This window comes from Poromitra crassiceps (genome assembly GCF_964638095.1).
Source record: "Poromitra crassiceps genome assembly, chromosome: 6".
NCBI lineage: Eukaryota > Metazoa > Chordata > Actinopteri > Beryciformes > Melamphaidae > Poromitra > Poromitra crassiceps.
The window spans coordinates 35,397,435-35,419,062 of NC_139627.1; the positions used below are offsets into that span (position 1 = coordinate 35,397,435).

The 21,628-nt window shown below is 44.6% G+C and overlaps 1 protein-coding gene across 1 annotated transcript in view; it reads right to left on the reverse strand.

Annotated features, from left to right (window-relative positions):
* The window catches only part of dachd (dachshund d), a gene marked incomplete at its 5' end in the record, with an annotated part of 143,594 nt that overhangs the window by 13,772 nt on the left and 108,194 nt on the right, over nt 1-21,628 (reverse strand). The window contains 4 exons of the mRNA XM_083639497.1: nt 3,995-4,063; nt 6,185-6,328; nt 8,828-8,975; nt 15,800-15,945. Coding sequence (XP_083495623.1) covers nt 3,995-4,063; nt 6,185-6,328; nt 8,828-8,975; nt 15,800-15,945 — 507 coding nt within the window. The remainder of the gene's footprint in view (nt 1-3,994; nt 4,064-6,184; nt 6,329-8,827; nt 8,976-15,799; nt 15,946-21,628) is intronic.

Here is a 21,628-nt window from a genome sequence, read left to right on the forward strand (position 1 = left end):
CTGGGTGATCGACCAATCCGGCGCGCTTCGGCGCGGTGACTTAGCGAAACCCCCCATATGTATATGTATGTTATATGTATATATATGTATATTCAGTGAGCAGCACGGCTTCTGTTAATTTGACTGGGTGGCTGGAGCATCGACTCGGAGAAAGGGAAACGTTTTTTTTTTTTTTTTTTTTTTTTGTTAAAACGGAATCTGGCTGTCATTAGACATTGATTAACTGAACGCAATTGCTAACTGATGCTTTGAACGTCCATTTGCAATGATTCTGGCTGGCTATTAACTATTGTAAATTGTGCAATAAATGCAATGAATGCAGTTTGAGCACGATGTGTGAATACGTTTAATGTTAATTGTTTAGGCCTAGTTATTTAACACGTTAGAGATGTGTGTAGTTCTCCATAGATTTAGCCTCTTCATTTTGCTCTCGAATGCACCAGGTTATTTAGTTTCACGTTATTGGATGAAGAGACATTTAGTGTAGCTCCGCCGTCTTTCTTTAGCTGTAGGCGAGGGTATGACGACCAGTTCACGGAGATTGTCAAGAGATCATTCATTCACTATGATAAATGCATTGCTACTTATGCCGCTCGTTTCCTTCGCGCCCGACGTGCGGACCGCAGGGAATGGTTAGATGATTGTTTTGAAGCACGCCGAAGTGATTTGAAATTAAGATTTGGTTGCTAAAATTATATGGCACTGTTATGTATTAAAGAGGTGATTACATTACCGTTGCGCTCGACTGCTGTCCGGGACGGGCTCCGCGGGCGTTCCCTGCGTTCGGGGCTGACGATGCTGCGAGCCGTCCCGGCTGGATACATTTAGTCGTGGGAGCCGAATTATGGGTCTGCGGGCACTGCTGGTTGTATGGGCACCGCCTGCTGGACTGGTGGCTGCGCTGGGCGCATGGCCTCCAGGCTGTTGGCCTGCCATGTGGGCAGGGCGGCTGAGCTCCTCGCGGGAATTTGAGCGGCGATATTGATTTTCGCGGCGATTTTTGGCCCTAATGGCCTGCCGTATGCTTTGGCCGGGGCTGCTGCGCTCCTCACGGGGGCGCGCGTTTGCTTCCCTCCGCGCCCCCGAGTGCTCGTGCCCGGAGCGCTCTCCGCTTCGTCCCTTGCGCGACTGCGAGTTGTTGCCTGTCCTAGTGACTTGGCACCGTTTGCTTTCTTTCCTCGGCCGCGCGCCCTACCTACTCTGCGCGCCGGCCCCGCTTGTCTTCCCCTGGCGATGAGGTCCCCCGTCTGAGATGCGTTTGGTGCTGCCGAAGCCTGCTGCCGTCCGCTTGCCTGTTGCAGCCCGTGCCCAGGCGTGGATGGTTCGACGGGCAAGTCCTCGTCGGAGCTGGATGCCTCGAGCTCGAACTGGTACTGCGCCTCGAAGTCTTCGTTTTCACGGCCCGACATGATGCAGGAGCGAACGGTGAGTGGTCTCGTTAATGCGGATGGCTGGTATGAATGCGGATGGCTTGATAGCAGGATCTGGAGGAATGGGCAGCTTGAGAAGTGAAACGCGGCTTCCAGAGAAGGAATTCGATCAGCTTAGTGCGGCGCTGGAGGACAGGGAACAAGGACCGTGGGGCGCCCGGCGTGGCTATAAATACTGCCACGTCATGGCCTCGCACTGACGACATTAACGCCGTCAGCTAGGCGAGTGCGTCACTACTGTACTGACGCCATTAACGACGTCACGCTGGGATTACTGCGCTTGTCGTCACGCTAGGATTACGTGTGATGCTAAGGTCGCTATGTCTCTAGGTTACGTGTGGCGTGAGGCAGCGTGACTGGTCTTCATCTTGAAACTAGGTCGAGACCATCATTTCACCTAGACAGTATACTAATAAAGCATAAGGGTATTTCACCTACACAGTATACTAAAGCATATAGAGGTATTTCACCTACACAGTACACTAATAAAGCATAAGGGTATTTCACCTAGACAGTATACTAATAAAGCATAAGGGTATTTCACCTACACAGTATACTAATAAAGCATAGGGGTATTTCACCTACACAGTATACTAATAAAGCATAGGGGTATTTCACCTACACAGTATACTAATAAAGCATAGGGGTATTTCACCTACACAGTATACTAATAAAGCATAGGGGTATTTCACCTACACAGTATACTAATAAAGCATAGGGGTATTTCACCTACACAGTATACTAATAAAGCATAAGGGTATTTCACCTACACAGTATACTAATAAAGCATAAGGGTATTTCACCTACACAGTACACTAATAATCATAAGGGTATTTCACCTACACAGTATACTAATAATCATAAGGGTATTTCACCTACACAGTACACTAATAAAGCATAAGGGTATTTCACCTACACAGTATACTAATAAAGCATAAGGGTATTTCACCTACACAGTATACTAATAAAGCATAAGGGTATTTCACCTACACAGTATACTAATAAAGCATAAGGGTATTTCACCTACACAGTACACTAATAAAGCATAAGGGTATTTCACCTAGACAGTATACTAATAAAGCATAAGGGTATTTCACCTACACAGTATACTAATAAAGCATAAGGGTATTTCACCTACACAGTATACTAATAAAGCATAAGGGTATTTCACCTACACAGTATACTAATAAAGCATAAGGGTATTTCACCTACACAGTACACTAATAAAGCATAAGGGTATTTCACCTAGACAGTATACTAATAAAGCATAAGGGTATTTCACGTACACAGTATACTAAAGCATATAGAGGTATTTCACCTACACAGTATACTAATAAAGCATAAGGGTATTTCACCTACACAGTACACTAATAAAGCATAAGGGTATTTCACCTAGACAGTATACTAATAAAGCATAAGGGTATTTCACGTACACAGTATACTAAAGCATATAGAGGTATTTCACCTACACAGTACACTAAAGCATATAGAGGTATTTCACCTACACAGTATACTAATAAAGCATAAGGGTATTTCACCTAGACAGTATACTAATAAAGCATAAGGGTATTTCACCTACAGTACACAGTACACTAATAAAGCATAAGGGTATTTCACCTACACAGTACACTAATAAAGCATAAGGGTATTTCACCTAGACAGTATACTAATAAAGCATAAGGGTATTTCACGTACACTGTATACTAAAGCATATAGAGGTATTTCACCTACACAGTACACTAAAGCATATAGAGGTATTTCACCTACACAGTACACTAATAAAGCATAAGGGTATTTCACCTAGACAGTATACTAATAAAGCATAAGGGTATTTCACGTACACAGTATACTAAAGCATATAGAGGTATTTCACCTACACAGTATACTAAAGCATATAGAGGTATTTCACCTACACAGTACACTAATAAAGCATAAGGGTATTTCACCTAGACAGTACACTAATAAAGCATAAGGGTATTTCACCTACACAGTATACTAATAAAGCATAAGGGTATTTCACCTACAATACACTAATAAAGCATAAGGGTATTTCACCTACACAGTATACTAAAGCATATAGAGGTATTTCACCTACACAGTATACTAAAGCATATCGAGGTATAGTATTTCACACTACACTACACTACACTACACTACATACACAGTATACTAATAAAGCATATAAGGGTATTTCACCTACACAGTATACTAAAGCATATAGAGGTATTTCACCTACACAGTGTACTAAAGCATATAGAGGTATTTCTGAAAATATATATTCGAATTGAAAAGGCAACACTGCCATTAAAACTTGAATAAAAGAACAATATTATGTCTGCAGAAAACCAATGATCTTGACCTAGTGCTGTGGCCCAGATGGTGAGCTGTATGCCTGAACAGCAGGCACAGAAACACTAATGTTCATAAACTGTAGCAGTATGTGTGTGTGTGTGTGTGTGTGTGTGTGTGTGTGTGTGTGAGAGAGAGAGAGAGAGAGAGAGCGAAAGAGAGAGAGAGCCAGAGAAAAGAGAGCAAGATTTATTGTCTCATCTGAGCCCCTGTACCTTGTATTGTCCTTTCAGCATCTGTTCTTCCACTGCTGCGGTCACTCTCCATCTCAGGGGTCAGAGAGTCTGGGAGAGAGAGAGAGATCACCGCCGTTAAACATCTTTGACATCCACCTATCACAACGGCAGCTTCACAGCATCGCTCACTCAAAACAAGAGATAGTCACACAAAACCGAATGTGCATGCTGGACAAATCCTGCTGCTTTAGGCTTGTGATGGAAAAGTCTTGTACTCCACCGCAATATGTTTGTGTCCTGCTGTGTGTCGTATATGTACAGAGTGAGTGATCTGATTGAGAAGGCAATGTGCAATTTACCAGTTGCAGTCCAAATTGCCTAAGTCACGCCCTCTTCTGGGTTCCTCATGGGGCCTAGGGAGTGAAATTCCCGATTCATTTTTCCATCTACGTTTCGTAAAATCCTTATTTAAAGAGTTTTACTTGGACAAACCAAGTGATTCAGGTATATTCAGAATAACGAGAGACCATTTCGCTCGGACCAGAACACACACAAAAATAGGGGGAAATAATAATAATAATAATAATTTTTGAAATGAATGGGGAATTCACTCCCTAGGCCCCATGGGCAATCTCACGATGGTGGGACTTAGGCACTCTAAAAAATATTCACCATTCGAACAAAACAACCTAGCAAATGACGGCTGGCATGAAAGTAAAGCACATTACGTAATATTGATCAAGTGCAAGTCAGAATAACATTTTGAGAGCATCAATGTCATGTATTTCCTGTTGAAACAGGATATTGAGGCAGGGCATAATTTGGGAAGAGATCATTCAAAAGTGTGTAAACCAATGGGATATCATCAGGTAGTGAGAGAGGGGCAGAGGGGTGGGACTGTTCAAAAATCTGTGATGGTTTTATTGGTCAGAAATTTGTATCCATCTGGACTACGAGCTGTGCACAATCATTTCAGTGGGTGGAAGTAGCCAGTCCTTCAGCCAATCAGCGTCGGATCCAGTCCAATCCAAATCCACTCGGAAGAATAGGGAAAACATATTTTCCGCCGACAAACTCCTGTTATTGTTTAATTGTTGTTATTGAGTCTATTTCTACAATAATTGCACTTATGGCTGTGTAAACTTGGTGAATGTTGACGTTACTGCTCGAGCCAGAGAGCCATGGAGGCAGCCATTACAGTTTTGCCAGCGGCTTTCCTGATTTGACTGATACAATGTCAACTACGAGGCAGGTCCCTGATTGGCCCGTACACTTTGTTGTTTCTCAAAACGTGCGCCACGGCTGGAGGCCAGACGGATCCACAGAACGAAACAGAATGTGCGTTCACGGATCCGGATGGTACTGTATAGTCGGTAGTCATCTCAACATTATTACATTACATTATGTAATTTAGGAGACTTTTATCCAAAGCGACTTACAATATCACATTTTGTGAAGAGAAATCAACTATGCAACACAGTCTATGACAGCTAAGACTTTTTGAAGGAATAGACAGAGTAGCACTTGTAGAAAATAGTTTGAGAAGGAATAAGTAACATAAGTAACATTAGTCTTTTTTTAGAATAAATTTTTTTAGTTCCAGACTGGCCCAGGTGGAGCCTGAAAAGGTGTGTATTTCGTCTTCCGCGAAAGATGGGGAGAGATTCGGCCATCCTCACCGAAGCGGGGAGCTCGTTCCACCATTGTGGCGCCAGGGATGAAAGTCGTGACCGTGCTGAGAAACTTTTGAGCCCACGTAGCGGAGGAGGAGCAAGGCGACCTGCACTGGTGGAGGAGCGGAGGGAGCGCTGAGAGGTTTGGAGCCTGACCATAGATTGTAGGTACAGAGGGGCTGTCTGGTGTACTGCCCTGTAGGCCAGAACCAGTGTCTTGAATTTGATGCATGCCGAGATGGGAAGCCAGTGAAGGTCCCGGAAGAGGGGAGAGACGAGAGAATTTAAGTTGGTTGAACACCAGACGGTGTTCTGATCTCAAAATCATTGTTTACAAAATTACTGTGTTTTGGAAAATAGAGTGATCTGTGTCTACAAAATATTGCCTCTGGGTAACTTTTTTTTCTAAACGTCAAGATATTTTCCATTCTGCTCTTCTCTTATTCCTCTCATGGGGCACCCCGCTTAATGTCATAAAGAGCTGCTAGCTAAATGTAGCGGTGGCCGGGCTGTGCGCTGCGGTGTGTGAAGGGTTTGTTCCTGTGGAGTGGCTGACCGTTGAGCGAGCGCATGCTGTCGGAGGGCGAGGGCTGCTTGAGAACCTGCTCCGCCTGCTCTCTCCTCTTGGACTCGTACTCCAGAGCTTCCTGCAGTTTCCTCTTGGCCTTCTTCTCCTTCTTCAGGCGCTTCTGGATGATGGCTGAGCAGAGAGGAGATGGGAGAACACCACAATGAGGATAGAGAGACAGCAAATGAGCTCATAATCCATGACAGCCCTGCCTTATTCTTTTTTCTCCTCCGTTTCCTCTCCCATTTTCTCCCCAATTGGACTCGGCCAATTCCCCCTGCTGTCCCGGTCATTGCTCCACCCCCTCTGCTGATCTGGGGAGAGTTGTCGACTCACACATACTTCCTCTGATACATGTGCAGTTGCCAGCAGGTTCTTTTCACCTGACAGTGAGGGGTTGCAGGACATAACGCGTGGGAGGATCATGCTATTCCCCCCAGTTCCCCTTCCCCCAAACAGGCCAGACCACCCAGAGGAGGCACTAGTGCAGCGACCAGGACTCATACCCCACCAGCTTCTGGGTCCTCTGTGGCAGCCATTAAAATATGACAGCAAAAGGCAATAATAATTAAAGAGCTTTTTTACCTGGGCGTCCGGGTAGTGTTGCGGTAGATTCCCTGCCTACCAACATGAGGGTCGCAGGTTCGCGCCCCGTGTTACCTCCAGCTTGGTCGCGCGTCCATACAGGCACGATTGGCTGTGTCTGCGCATGGGAAGCCATTGGCTGTGTCTGCGCGTGGGAAGCCGGATTAAGGTAGCGCCTCCTCTGGTCGGTCGGGGCACCTGTTCGGGGCGGAAGGGAACTGGTGGGAATAGCATGATCCTCCAACGTGCTACGTCCTGCTGGTGAAGCTCCCCACTGTCAGGTGAAAAGAAGCGGCTGGCAATTGCGCATGTGTCAGAGGAAGCATGTGCTAGTCTATGGCTCTCCTCAGATTGGCAGAGGGTGGAGCAGCGACCGGGGCAGCAGGGGGAAAAATTGGCCAAGTATAATTGGATAGAAAATGGAGGGGAAAATCAGAAAAGAAAAGAAAATTCTAGCATACGACTAGCATAGAAAAAAGGGACTTTAATCAAATATTAAATATTGGTTAACAAAGTCCTTTATTTAAAAATCTGAGCAAACACCGACTGAGATTTAGCAAACTGCTCAAGGGAGTTAAAGCAAATTGAAAAATTTAGTAGGATATTTTTTCATGAATTTCTCTCATTAAACATAAACGACACATTAAACATAATCAGCTGATGCATAGAACATGAGACTGCTACTGTAAGATGATTTCATCTCATATATGTTTGCAGTGAATGTGTATTTGTAATGATCATATGGGTTATGTCACTGTTTCAATAAGAGCTACAAAATGTGACTTGATATTTGTCTTTTTTTTGCAGTTACATTCACATAGTATCGTGTCAGGCCCAGCCTGCTCACCACAATGAAATGTCGGCATTACGTTCCTGCAATCCACTGATATTTAGAACATCAACATTACGAACCAAAATGTGTTGCATATCATGTCTCTAGATAGGTGAATATTAACATTAGACACGTCATATAGTCTGCTATTGAAAGAGCACAGTGGAGAGTAAGGGTGTTGTAGCCGGGGTGGACGGAAGGCGTAAACACATCGGGAGGGCCGTGTTTAATTCCCAGTCATGATCACAACATTTCCAACAGTCTACATTTCAACCGTGAGCCTAACCCAAACAATAATCCTAACCCTAACCCAAACAATAATCCTAACCCTAACCCAAACAATAATCCTAACCCTAACCCAAACAATAATCCTAACCCTAACCCAAACAATAATCCTAACCCTAACCCAAACAATAATCCTAACCCTAACCCAAACAATAATCCTAACCCAAACAATAATCCTAATCCTAACATTAATCCTAATCCTAACCCAAACAATAATCCTAACCCAAACAATAATCCTAACGCAAGCACTAATCCTAACGCAAACAATAATCCTGACCCAAACAATAATCCAAACAATAATCCTAACCCAAACAATAATCCTAACCCATTAAACCAAACAATAATCCAAACAATAATCCTAACCCAAACAATAATCCTAACCCATTAAACCAAACAATAATCCAAACAATAATCCTAACCCAAACAATAATCCTAACCCAAACAATAATCCTAACCCAAACAATAATCCTAAACCAAACAATAATCCTAACCCTAACATTAATCCTAACCCTAACATTAATCCTAACCTTAACGAAGATGTTTTACTTGGCTAAACATAACAAGTTGTTTTAGTTGTTTCAAACATTTTACATTGATATTCTACATAATCCATGTTTTGCAGACACGTAAAATGCCAACATTTTATTCTGATGTGGGTTGGTCGGGCCTGTAACGTCCACATGCATGTATGCAACATTTGTGCACGCTCTCATACACGCACGCACGCACGCACGCACGCACGCACACACACACACACACACACACACACACACACACACACACACACACACACACACACACACACACACACACACACACACACACACACACACACACACACACACACACACACACACACACACACACACACACACACACACACACACACACACACAGAGGGCCCAGAGCCAGTTGTCGTCAGGCGGTACCTCTGTTCTTCTGCTCCACGGCGAGCTGCTTCTCCAGAGTCTCCCGGAGCTCTCTCTCTCTGAACAGCTCCATCTTCAGCTCCGTCTTCTCCAGCTGCACCTGCTTCTCCTGAGCCCGCGCGTTGTCAATCGCCACTTTCAGCAGGCCCTGCACACACACACACACACACACACACACACACACACACACACACACACACACACACACAGCAAAATGGGAAGGAGGGGAGTAAGAGAAGAGAGAGATGTGAGCTATTTAAGAGCTTCAGGATGAAGTGACAGCGAGCCACACTGAAAGTATGTCACGGCAGCTCTGTGCTGCCCACAGGACTGAAGCGTAACACTGGGCCAAAACCTGACGAGTGCTCCTGATTCCTCTCAGGCCTACTCTATTACAGGCTTGCTGCTGCTCCTTTCTATCTGTCTGTTGCCAATTGTAAAGATGTCTATAACTTTAAGTGAGAAAGCCGGTTGCAAAGATCCAACAAGATGTATTAATACACATTCCTGTCAGAGTGGAAAAGCCGATTGCATTCCTAATCAATTTAATAATGAATAATGGTAGCTGGTGTGTGTGAGCGCTGAGTTTTGTCTGACCCCTTTTGGTCACAGCTGTGAAATACAAGTGCAGATAGCAAGTGAGAGCTACAGTATCACAGTGCAACCCAGACAGGAGCGTCTCAGCCTGTGACAGCTGAAAGAAAACATGTAAGAGAGCAGAAGAAAAGGCTGTGAACTCTCACACTGTGGGTTAAGTTGAAGTGCACCATCTTGGACCAAAGCTCCAGTCCACTGGGTAGAGGGTGAAAGCTTTCTGTGGAGTAATGTCAGCGTCTTTTACTGAAACACACAGAGCTCTTCTCATCTTTACACTTCTTCGGCCTCTCACACATGCTTCCTGTAGCTCGGGGGATGACAATTGCTGCTGGATTGGTATAAATACACCGCAGCCTTTGGTTTTGTATACGTGGCGCATTTGCAAGCTCCTCACATGGCACAGCTTTGAATGAATAATATGAATGACAAGTATCTCATCATGTATCAATCACATTACTGACATTCCAAATATACTCCTGACAGTCCTGAATTGAAAAATAGTCCCTTCTCAAATAGAGGCTGTAGAGTACCGCAGCCATTTTCATGACAATTATTCCCCATCCACACACGCAATTATATCAAATGCAGTGGGCTATATCTTACTAATTGTTGATTCTCGTGACCCCAATTTATACTAAGTTGCTTTATCTCAATTTTCTGCTTGGTTTCATTTTGTTGATTTGTATATAAATATTCAGCGCGGAGATCATTATCAAAGATGACTTAGTGGAGTGTTGGGAGCTGGAGACGCGATTTACTTGTGGCGTTCTAATTACCGCACAGAGCCAAAGGAGAGGCAGGACTCTGATGCCAATGGTACAAGTGCAATGAGAAGGGCAGCGCTGTATACACATCATTACACTCAGACACAAGGCAAATACATTCATCTTTCTGACTGAGGGTGTTTGCACTGAAGCCTAAATGGCACTCAGGAGAGGAGTAGTGTTAAGGTCTGCAGATTTAGAGAGCAAGCAGTACGTCTGCGCTCCTAATGTGCATTTTTAAGTATATTGGGAGGAGAACATGCATGAGGTCAAATAGAGGACCGCAGGAATGAGTCTGGAAGACCTGGATGTTAGTACTTCCAGCTCTTACGTGTAAAAGGCAATGGGATTTTTGTATGGGGATCTTTTGGGGATTCCAAGCGCAAATGCGTTTTTTTTTTTTACTCCACTTTCAGAAAACGTTTCAAAAGTCATAAAAGTGGTCCTCATTCGTGAAGATTATCTTGCTGAACACAAACTTCACTGTTTCATAAACTTTTGTTAACCACAGACCTCATCTCATGCATTTAACCAAAATCCCCATACATCCCATTGACTTTTACACGTAAGAACCAGGAAGAGTGGTCAGGGACCTCTGGGTAAGCCTACAAAAATACATCATCCCTGTGGTACTGTAATAGAGATCAACAGTCAACTTTCTGTGACGTTTCCAGCCCCGGGAGAGAGTTCCCCATTCATTTTCTCCATAGACATTTAGAAAAATCCTTACAGAACGAGTTTTAAAGCTGGAACCAAGCCAACCCGTGACCTACTGTACTGTACTGAATCGTGAGTGACCATAAAACATTTCAGTTGGCTTGGCTCCAGCCTTAAACTCTGATGGTTTGTGTAAAGCCTACATGATGATGACGATTAACTTGACCTATTATGATAGCATGGAGAGTCTCTATATGTGGGGGGGGGGGGGGGGGACTGGTGAAACCTACCTTTATGGCAGTAGAGATCATTGGTAGGGTAGAGTAAGGGAAAAGTGTTTATCTTGCTAGAGCCTGTGTGTTTTGAAGATGAGTCAAAATGCTCAGTGGAATATACCTGTATGTTGGTGAGGAGAGTGCTCAGTGAATATACCTGTATGTTGGTGAGGAGAGTGTTCAGTGGAATATACCTGTATGTTGGTGAGGAGTGTTCAGTGAATATACCTGTATGTTGGTGAGGAGAGTGTTCAGTGGAATATACCTGTATGTTGGTGAGGAGTGTTCAGTGAATATACCTGTATGTTGGTGAGGAGAGTGTTCAGTGAATATACCTGTATGTTGGTGAGGAGTGTTCAGTGAATATACCTGTATGTTGGTGAGGAGAGTGCTCAGTGAATATACCTGTATGTTGGTGAGGAGAGTGTTCAGTGAATATACCTGTATGTTGGTGAGGAGAGTGTTCAGTGGAATATACCTGTATGTTGGTGAGGAGTGTTCAGTGAATATACCTGTATGTTGGTGAGGAGAGTGTTCAGTGAATATACCTGTATGTTGGTGAGGAGTGTTCAGTGAATATACCTGTATGTTGGTGAGGAGAGTGTTCAGTGGAATATATATGTATGTTGGTGAGGAGTGTTCAGTGAATATACCTGTATGTTGGTGAGGAGAGTGTTCAGTGGAATATACCTGTATGTTGGTGAGGAGTGTTCAGTGAAATATACCTGTATGTTGGTGAGGAGAGTGCTCAGTGGAATATACCTGTATGTTGGTGAGGAGAGTGCTCAGTGGAATATACCTGTATGTTGGTGAGGAGAGTGTTCAGTGAATATACCTGTATGTTGGTGAGGAGAGTGCTCAGTGAATATACCTGTATGTTGGTGAGGAGAGTGCTCAGTGGAATATACCTGTATGTTGGTGAGGAGAGTGCTCAGTGAATATACCTGTATGTTGGTGAGGAGAGTGCTCAGTGGAATATACCTGTATGTTGGTGAGGAGAGTGCTCAGTGAATATACTTGTATGTTGGTGAGGAGAGTGCTCAGTGGAATATACCTGTATGTTGGTGAGGAGAGTGTTCAGTGAATATACCTGTATGTTGGTGAGGAGAGTGTTCAGTGGAATATACCTGTATGTTGGTGAGGAGAGTGCTCAGTGGAATATACCTGTATGTTGGTGAGGAGAGTGCTCAGTGAATATACCTGTATGTTGGTGAGGAGAGCGTTCAGTGAATATACCTGTATGTTGGTGAGGAGAGTGTTCAGTGGAATATACCTGTATGTTGGTGAGGAGAGTGCTCAGTGGAATATACCTGTATGTTGGTGAGGAGAGTGCTCAGTGGAATATACCTGTATGTTGGTGAGGAGAGTGTTCAGTGGAATATACCTGTATGTTGGTGAGGAGAGTGTTCAGTGAATATACCTGTACGTTGGTGAGGAGAGTGCTCAGTGAATATACCTGTACGTTGGTGAGGAGAGTGCTCAGTGGAATATACCTGTATGTTGGTCAGGAGAGTGCTCAGTGAATATACCTGTACGTTGGTGAGGAGAGTGCTCAGTGAATATACCTGTACGTTGGTGAGGAGAGTGCTCAGTGGAATATACCTGTATGTTGGTGAGGAGAGTGTTCAGTGGAATATACCTGTATGTTGGTGAGGAGAGTGTTCAGTGAATATACCTGTATGTTGGTGAGGAGTGTTCGGTGAATATACCTGTATGTTGGTGAGGAGAGTGCTCAGTGAATATACCTGTATGTTGGTGAGGAGAGTGCTCAGTGAATATACCTGTACGTTGGTGAGGAGAGTGCTCAGTGGAATATACCTGTATGTTGGTGAGGAGAGTGTTCAGTGGAATATACCTGTATGTTGGTGAGGAGAGTGTTCAGTGAATATACCTGTATGTTGGTATGGAGTGTTCGGTGAATATACCTGTATGTTGGTGAGGAGAGTGCTCAGTGAATATACCTGTATGTTGGTGAGGAGAGTGCTCAGTGGAATATACCTGTATGTTGGTGAGGAGTGTTCGGTGAATATACCTGTATGTTGGTGAGGAGAGTGTTCAGTGAATATACCTGTATGTTGGTGAGGAGAGTGCTCAGTGGAATATACCTGTATGTTGGTGAGGAGAGTGTTCAGTGGAATATACCTGTATGTTGGTAAGGAGAGTGCTCAGTGAATATACCTGTATGTTGGTGAGGAGAGTGTTCAGTGGATATACCTGTATGTTGGTGAGGAGAGTGCTCAGTGAATATACCTGTATGTTGGTGAGGAGTGTGTTCAGTGGAATATACCTGTATGTTGGTGAGGAGAGTGCTCAGTGAATATACCTGTATGTTGGTGAGGAGAGTGCTCAGTGGAATATACCTGTATGTTGGTGAGGAGAGTGCTCAGTGGAATATACCTGTATGTGTATGTTGGTGAGGAGAGTGTTCAGTGAAATATACCTGTATGTTGGTGAGGAGAGTGTTCAGTGGAATATACCTGTATGTTGGTGAGGAGAGTGTTCAGTGGAATATACCTGTATGTTGGTCAGGAGAGTGTTCAGTGAATATACCTGTATGTTGGTATGGAGTGTTCGGTGAATATACCTGTATGTTGGTGAGGAGAGTGCTCAGTGAATATACCTGTATGTTGGTGAGGAGTGTGTTCAGTGGAATATACCTGTATGTTGGTGAGGAGAGTGCTCAGTGAATATACCTGTATGTTGGTGAGGAGAGTGCTCAGTGGAATATACCTGTATGTTGGTGAGGAGAGTGCTCAGTGGAATATACCTGTATGTGTATGTTGGTGAGGAGAGTGTTCAGTGAAATATACCTGTATGTTGGTGAGGAGAGTGTTCAGTGGAATATACCTGTATGTTGGTGAGGAGAGTGTTCAGTGGAATATACCTGTATGTTGGTCAGGAGAGTGTTCAGTGAATATACCTGTATGTTGGTATGGAGTGTTCGGTGAATATACCTGTATGTTGGTGAGGAGAGTGCTCAGTGGAATATACCTGTATGTTGGTGAGGAGAGTGTTCAGTGGAATATACCTGTATGTTGGTCAGGAGAGTGTTCAGTGAATATACCTGTATGTTGGTGAGGAGAGTGCTCAGTGGAATATACCTGTATGTTGGTGAGGAGAGTGTTCAGTGGAATATACCTGTATGTTGGTCAGGAGAGTGTTCAGTGAATATACCTGTATGTTGGTATGGAGTGTTCGGTGAATATACCTGTATGTTGGTGAGGAGAGTGCTCAGTGGAATATACCTGTATGTTGGTGAGGAGAGTGCTCAGTGGAATATACCTGTATGTTGGTGAGGAGAGTGTTCAGTGAATATACCTGTATGTTGGTGAGGAGAGTGTTCAGTGGAATATACCTGTATGTTGGTGAGGAGAGTGCTCAGTGGAATATACCTGTATGTTGGTGAGGAGAGTGCTCAGTGGAATATACCTGTATGTTGGTGAGGAGAGTGTTCAGTGGAATATACCTGTATGTTGTGAGGAGAGTGTTCAGTGAATATACCTGTATGTTGGTGAGGAGAGTGTTCAGTGGAATATACCTGTATGTTGGTGAGGAGAGTGTTCAGTGAATATACCTGTATGTTGGTGAGGAGAGTGTTCAGTGAATATACCTGTATGTTGGTGAGGAGAGTGTTCAGTGAATATACCTGTATGTTGGTGAGGAGAGTGTTCAGTGAATATACCTGTATGTTGGTGAGGAGAGTGTTCAGTGAATATACCTGTATGTTGTGAGGAGAGTGTTCAGTGAATATACCTGTATGTTGTGAGGAGAGTGTTCAGTGAATATACCTGTATGTTGTGAGGAGAGTGTTCAGTGAATATACCTGTATGTTGTGAGGAGAGTGTTCAGTGAATATACCTGTATGTTGTGAGGAGAGTGTTCAGTGAATATACCTGTATGTTGGTGAGGAGAGTGTTCAGTGGAATATACCTGTATGTTGGTGAGGAGAGTGTTCAGTGGAATATACCTGTATGTTGGTGAGGAGAGTGTTCAGTGAATATACCTGTATGTTGGTGAGGAGAGTGTTCAGTGAATATACCTGTATGTTGGTGAGGAGAGTGTTCAGTGAATATACCTGTATGTTGGTGAGGAGAGTGTTCAGTGAATATACCTGTATGTTGGTGAGGAGAGTGTTCAGTGAATATACCTGTATGTTGGTGAGGAGAGTGTTCAGTGAATATACCTGTATGTTGGTGAGGAGAGTGCTCAGTGAATATACCTGTATGTTGGTGAGGAGAGTGTTCAGTGAATATACCTGTATGTTGGTGAGGAGTGTTCAGTGAATATACCTGTATGTTGGTGAGGAGTGTTCAGTGAATATACCTGTATGTTGGTGAGGAGAGTGTTCAGTGAATATACCTGTATGTTGGTGAGGAGAGTGTTCAGTGAATATACCTGTATGTTGGTGAGGAGAGTGTTCAGTGAATATACCTGTATGTTGGTGAGGAGAGTGTTCAGTGAATATACCTGTATGTTGGTGAGGAGAGTGCTCAGTGAATATACCTGTATGTTGGTGAGGAGAGTGTTCAGTGAATATACCTGTATGTTGGTGAGGAGTGTTCAGTGAATATACCTGTATGTTGGTGAGGAGTGTTCAGTGAATATACCTGTATGTTGGTGAGGAGAGTGTTCAGTGAATATACCTGTATGTTGGTGAGGAGAGTGTTCAGTGAATATACCTGTATGTTGGTGAGGAGAGTCTCTATTGACGACAGGCCCTCTGGGAACAGGAAGGGTGAGGGGAAGCCAGGAGGCAGACCCTGTCCAGCCAATGACAACCTCTCATAACTGTCTCTCGCCGTTGGGGTGCACATTGGATTATCCTCTGGGGGAAAAAATATAAAATGGGAATTGATTAATCATTCATACGCACCTCCGAGGAAAACAAAAGCACAGATACACCTTACCACCACTAAACAAGTTCACATATGTCTACCCTCCGTTGATAGGAATACTCCAAAGTCTATTTTTTTGCCAATGCTGACAAGCCCTGACCCTGACTCTGACCAGTAGCCATGACTGGATCAGTATTGATCTCCAGCAGCCCAAGCTCTGCTCTCAGAGATATACTCCTCTGGCCCCTGCTTGGAGATCTTTGTATTGTTGCTCTCAAGGCCTGAGCGAGGGGTTAAACAATATCAAGCAGGACATAAATCCAGCTTTTCCCATTTAAGAGATGTCATGTGGACTCTGAAATCAGAAGCAGGCCCGCGCTCCCACCCCAGAGGCTCGGAGCTTCCTTTGTGTACGCACGCACGGGTGCCTGTCAAACCTAAGATGACATCATCCTCCATTCATCACCAGCAGAGGGGCAGGGCCCTGCCATCTGCCGTCCAGCCTCAGCAGGCCTCCGAGGAGGGAAGAGGAGCAGAGGAGGGAGGGAGGGAAAGGAGGAGACGCAGGCAAACAGACAGACAGTCAGACACAGATTCAGTCTGGCCAAACGATTACAGAGAGGCCGACGGTGTCGCTTGCCCCCTAAGATCTGAGACAAGCTTTCATCCAATGAGCTTTCAGCCAGGCACCAATTTCTAAAAGCTACCATCTTGCGCAGAGACAGTTTATTAATGGCATCCAGTAGAAAGGGTCTCCACAGGACGTTTGCACCATCAGCTGTTTAATTGTTAATTTAATTTAAAAAAGATAAAGTTTTATTTGTAGTGAGAGGAGCCCTGGCTGTGTTGTGCACAGCCCCCCCTCTCTGCTCTCATCCAGTATTCATATGTATTTATGTGGCAGGCTGAAGCTTGTACAAACAGCGACTAGAGCTTGAACAGCCCTGCCTCTCCCTCCCATCAATATTCACCAACGCCAGCCAAGTGGTGGGAACAGCTGGTCTTACATTAATTAGTTTAAAGTATTTATTTCACCCATCCTCAGAGCAGATTGAGCAAAAACATTGGAGATTATTTCAAGCATCTGCAAATGCCCTGGAAACATCGACTCGCCAAAAGTCGAGTGCTAGGATTCACAGTTTAGGTTTGTAATTTGGAGTGTGTGTGTGCGTGTGTGTGTGCGCGCGTGTGTGTGTGTGTGTGTGTGTGTGTTTCTTTCCGAGAAGGAAAGATGGTGAAATATGCATCGCTGGTCCGTGGAGAGAGTAAACAACCTTTCTCCTTTTTCAGATGGAGTTCACTCCCGTTGATTAATTAGAATGGATGGTTGCCTAATGGATTAAAATTTGTTTATAATTTGACTTCATAAAAATAATGAATTGCCTACTTTTAAGAAGCCACTCCTGTGGTAATTTGTTTTGTTTGGTGCATTCCCGTCTGCATTTTGAGGTGTGCGTCTGGGCGAGGGAATAAAAAGCGCTCTGGTCGTGCGGCGGTACAGTAGCCTATGAGAGTCCCATTTTATCTCAATAAAATAACTAATCAAAGATCAAAAGCATTACAGTTGGCTCCAACTCATGCTGATATAGATGTATTGCATGTATTATATGCGTGCATTACCCACCTCCAATAAAATCACCATAACAACTACAGACGTTAGTAGACCTCGGGGAAAGGTCTGGCGTTGTAGCTTTGTAATTGATTTGTACTGTAGGCACTTTGTCCCTTATTTAGCGTTGGCATTAATCATAAATCACTGCTTTAACAAACTCCGGCTTCCCACTCAGCAGGTCTCCCCTACAACACAATGTGGATCACACAGAATATTTGATGGCTTTGTTGCAAGGGAAACAACCTGTCATGCTCTGGGAAAAGCAAACAGCGTGTTTTGTTCGACAGACTCCAACTACCGTACAGCAGCCCTTGTCAGATAACATTTCCACCAGGAGCTGTGCATAAATACCGCCACTTTCAAAAAAGAGATGGGGGCTAATAACTGGCTAATTCAATCAATATAATCAAAACTGGCTTAATGAAACTCAAATGTAAATTCCTGCGAACACGATCTAGATCTGTGGTTTCCATGCTTTTAATGTCGTCGTCCCCCGCCCCCCCCCCCCCCCCCCCCCCCACGGCACCTTCCTTCCCCGCGCCTGGCTGCAAATGCTGGCATGTGTTTGCATGTTTATTTCTCACCATCGCTCCAGAATCATTGACTTCAACTTAATTACAGCGACAGGCGTTGGAGTGATGGCGGCCGGTGGAATGGAGTGCTCTGTTTCCAGGTGATATTTCTCCACTAGCCAGGCATGCCAGCAGCAGCTGTGACAGCCTCTTGTGCTTACCGTACGCTAAAGGCACAGTTAAAGGCCCCAACTATGAAATACTGGGTGGAGAAACACTCGCGGGTCACCCCTGTCACAAATAACATTTCGTGCACAACTGTTTCGCGGGATAATAGGAGCCACAAATAAAAATGGGACGCTGTAAATACAATGCATTCTGAATGAAATGCCATAATTTAAAACAACGCCCCCCCCCCCTCCCTCTCGCCATCCTCCTCCTCCTCCACCCTGCTCTCAATAGCTGCAGAGGGAGTCCTTGACAGTGTGCTAGCAATGATGAATCACCTATCCAGTTAATTTCCTCACTCCTCATGTGTTGTGCTGCTAAAACACGGGCCCAGGAATTGACTTGACAAACTATGAATGTAAAAAATATCACTTGGAGGGATCTGGGCTTATCTCCAATTTACATGTTATTAGATTTGTGTTGCGAGCGGCACTTGGACCTCGCAACGCCGAGGGAAAAAAGATGGGCGACATGATAACCGGAGATAAAACATGTCTAAAACCCACTTGAAAGCCTTTGAAATATTTGATGGAGAGTCACGCGGAGCGGAGAGAAGCAGAGCAAACTGGCCTGATTTAAAATGTGACAGACATGCATTGCAATCTGTGGTAAATCTAGAGGAAACCTTGGGAAATTTAGCTGCAATCTCTGGATAAATAGCTGTAATTGACCTTGGGAGTTGAAAATGTGCCATATGTTTCTGGTTCCTGTGTTTGAAACTGGGTCCCCCAGGACATTTCAGCTGAGTGTGTGAGAGGGAGGAGAGGAAGATAGAGAGAGGCAGAGAGGGGAAGAGAGAGAGGGAGAGAGAGGATGGCAGAAATGAGATAGATGGTTGAAGACAGAAGATGGATGGATAGATAGGTAAGAGAGGGTCTGAGGAAGAAGAGGCAGTGATAGAATGAAAAGAATAGAGTGACAGAGAGGAAGAGAGGGGGCGAGAGACAGACAGAGAGAGAGAGAGAGAGAGAGAGAGAGAAAGAGAGAGAGAGAGAAAGAGAGAGAGAGAGAGAGAGAAAGAGAGAGAGAGAGAAAGAGAGAGAAAGAGAGAGAGAGAGAGAGAGAGAGAGAGAGAGAAAGAGAGAGAGAGAGAGAGAGAAAGCAGAGCCACATTTGGCCGGCCAGTCAGTGTGATATATTGACAGGTGAAGCCTTTGTCCTTGCAAACCTGTGTTCCTCGCAGCAGGAGAACTGAATGCTAAAGCTGGAGGTTGTCAGCAGCACAGCCGACACAAAGCAAGCTACCCGCTTCACACGGCACAATTACATTTGATTTGACCTGCCGGTGCTGCGGAGAAAGCAGCCTCCTTCACATGGAGTCGTTATGACCTCTCGGACAGCTATTAGCAGCCAACACAGCATTATTCCAGCGGCACTTAAAGCATTGGATTTGGAAATTCTTGTCAAGGGAAATCTCTGTCTTCTGCTCCAAATGCACTGATGCAGAGCCGGGCAAAAAAAGCAGTTGAATGCAATTTGAGCACTTAAAAAAACCATGAGCATATAGCTTATCTTGCAAATGATGTCTGCACTTTGAAGGCTCTTTAAGCTTACGGCAAAATAAATCCAGGACACCTTACATTAATAATATTTATAGTGTATATGATGGCCTTTTCCCCATTAAATGTATTCAGAGTACTTGGATAGAATACATTGAATATATATTTCTTTTAATAATTATTTCCCCCCCCAATTGTACTTGGCCAATTCCCCCTGCTTTCTCGGTCATTGCTAAACCCCCTCTGCCGATCTGGGGAGAGTTGTAGACTACTAGCTTCCTCCGATACATGTGCAGTCGCCGGCTGCTTCTTTTCACCTGACAGCGAGGAGTTTCACCGGCAGGACGTAGCGCATGGGAGGATCATGCTATTCCCCCCGAAGTTCCCCTCCCCCCAAACAGGCGCCCCGACTGACCAGAGGAGGCGCTACCGCAGCGACCAGGACACATACCCTTAATAAGGCTTCCCATCTGCAGACATGGCCAATTGTGCCTGTATGGACGCCCGACCAAGCCGGAGGTAACACAGGGGCTTGAACCCTCGACCCTCCTGTTGGTAGGCAGGGAATCTACTGCTGCACTACTCAGACGCCCTCACACTCACACTAATGTTTGTACAGTAGAATACACAATGCAACCATAGGAAGACTGTACCGTGAGCACAGAGTGATGTCACTTTCCATAAAGTAGGCTTGGGGAAACAGAACATACTATGAAAATGTGTGTGATGATCCATACGAGAGAGATTCCTTTAGTATGACTATCACTTGCATATGCTGTGCATATGGGCAGGTTGGTGTGTCTGTAATGTATACACTATGACAAAAAGGAAAAACACACACGTGCGCGCGTGTGCGTGCACGCACGGCCTACAAAAACACACCAACACACACACACTCAGTACACACACTAATGTGTCCTCATCACATTTAAGCTAATTTGCTTTTCATCACGGAGAGCAGAAAATGAGTGTTTGCCCCATCCCTGCTGGGGGACAAAGTCAAGAGCCCCGGTCGGTTTGGGCTAGATGAACAGGTAACATTTGGCTCCTACTCTCTTATCACAGCGTGAAAATCAAAGCGCATGTTTCTCCCTCTATGGCTCTGCCTCTCGCCCCCCCCTCCCTCACGTTGCTGCACTTAGAGATGAAATGGCTTGCTGCATGCACAAAGCCATTTGGAGAGAGGAGGGGAAGGTGAGCGAGGATAATCAGGCTGGCCACTGGGCCGTGTTTCCTAAATGCTCTCCAAAACATTACTGTGCACAGGCATTAAATTAGCGCCGGGACCTTAAAACGTTGACATTTAGCATGACTTTTGGGAAAGTGACACCCTCATATTTTCTTGTAGGATATCATTAAATTTCAACTGCCCTATGGCTGTGCCTTTCCATTAATAACCAATTCAGTGTGTCACTTCTCTCACTCTCTCGCTCTCTCTCTCTTTCTCTCTCTCTCTCTCTCTCTCGCTCTCTCTCTCTCTCTCCACCTTTTTGAAGTAATGAGTCCGTTGCGTTGCCTTAATAAATTGAATGGTATTCTCAAGGCCATATGAAGAAGAGCCACAGATGGACAGGCGGCATGGAGGAAATAACCATAAATCCTTTACTGTCAAGAGAGGCGGTCCGAGGTGACAAAAGAAGACAATCGCGATACTCAATTGAGATCACATTGAGATTACAAGAAGATACAGTGTAAGGTTGACGCTCCCTGTTAAAGCTGTCCTTTTCATGGCACAGCCTCTATACGTTATATACACTCCCGGATAAAGAGTCTGTTTGGGTTTTTTTACCGCTCCTGTTGCTGAGAAAATACCGCAAATGAT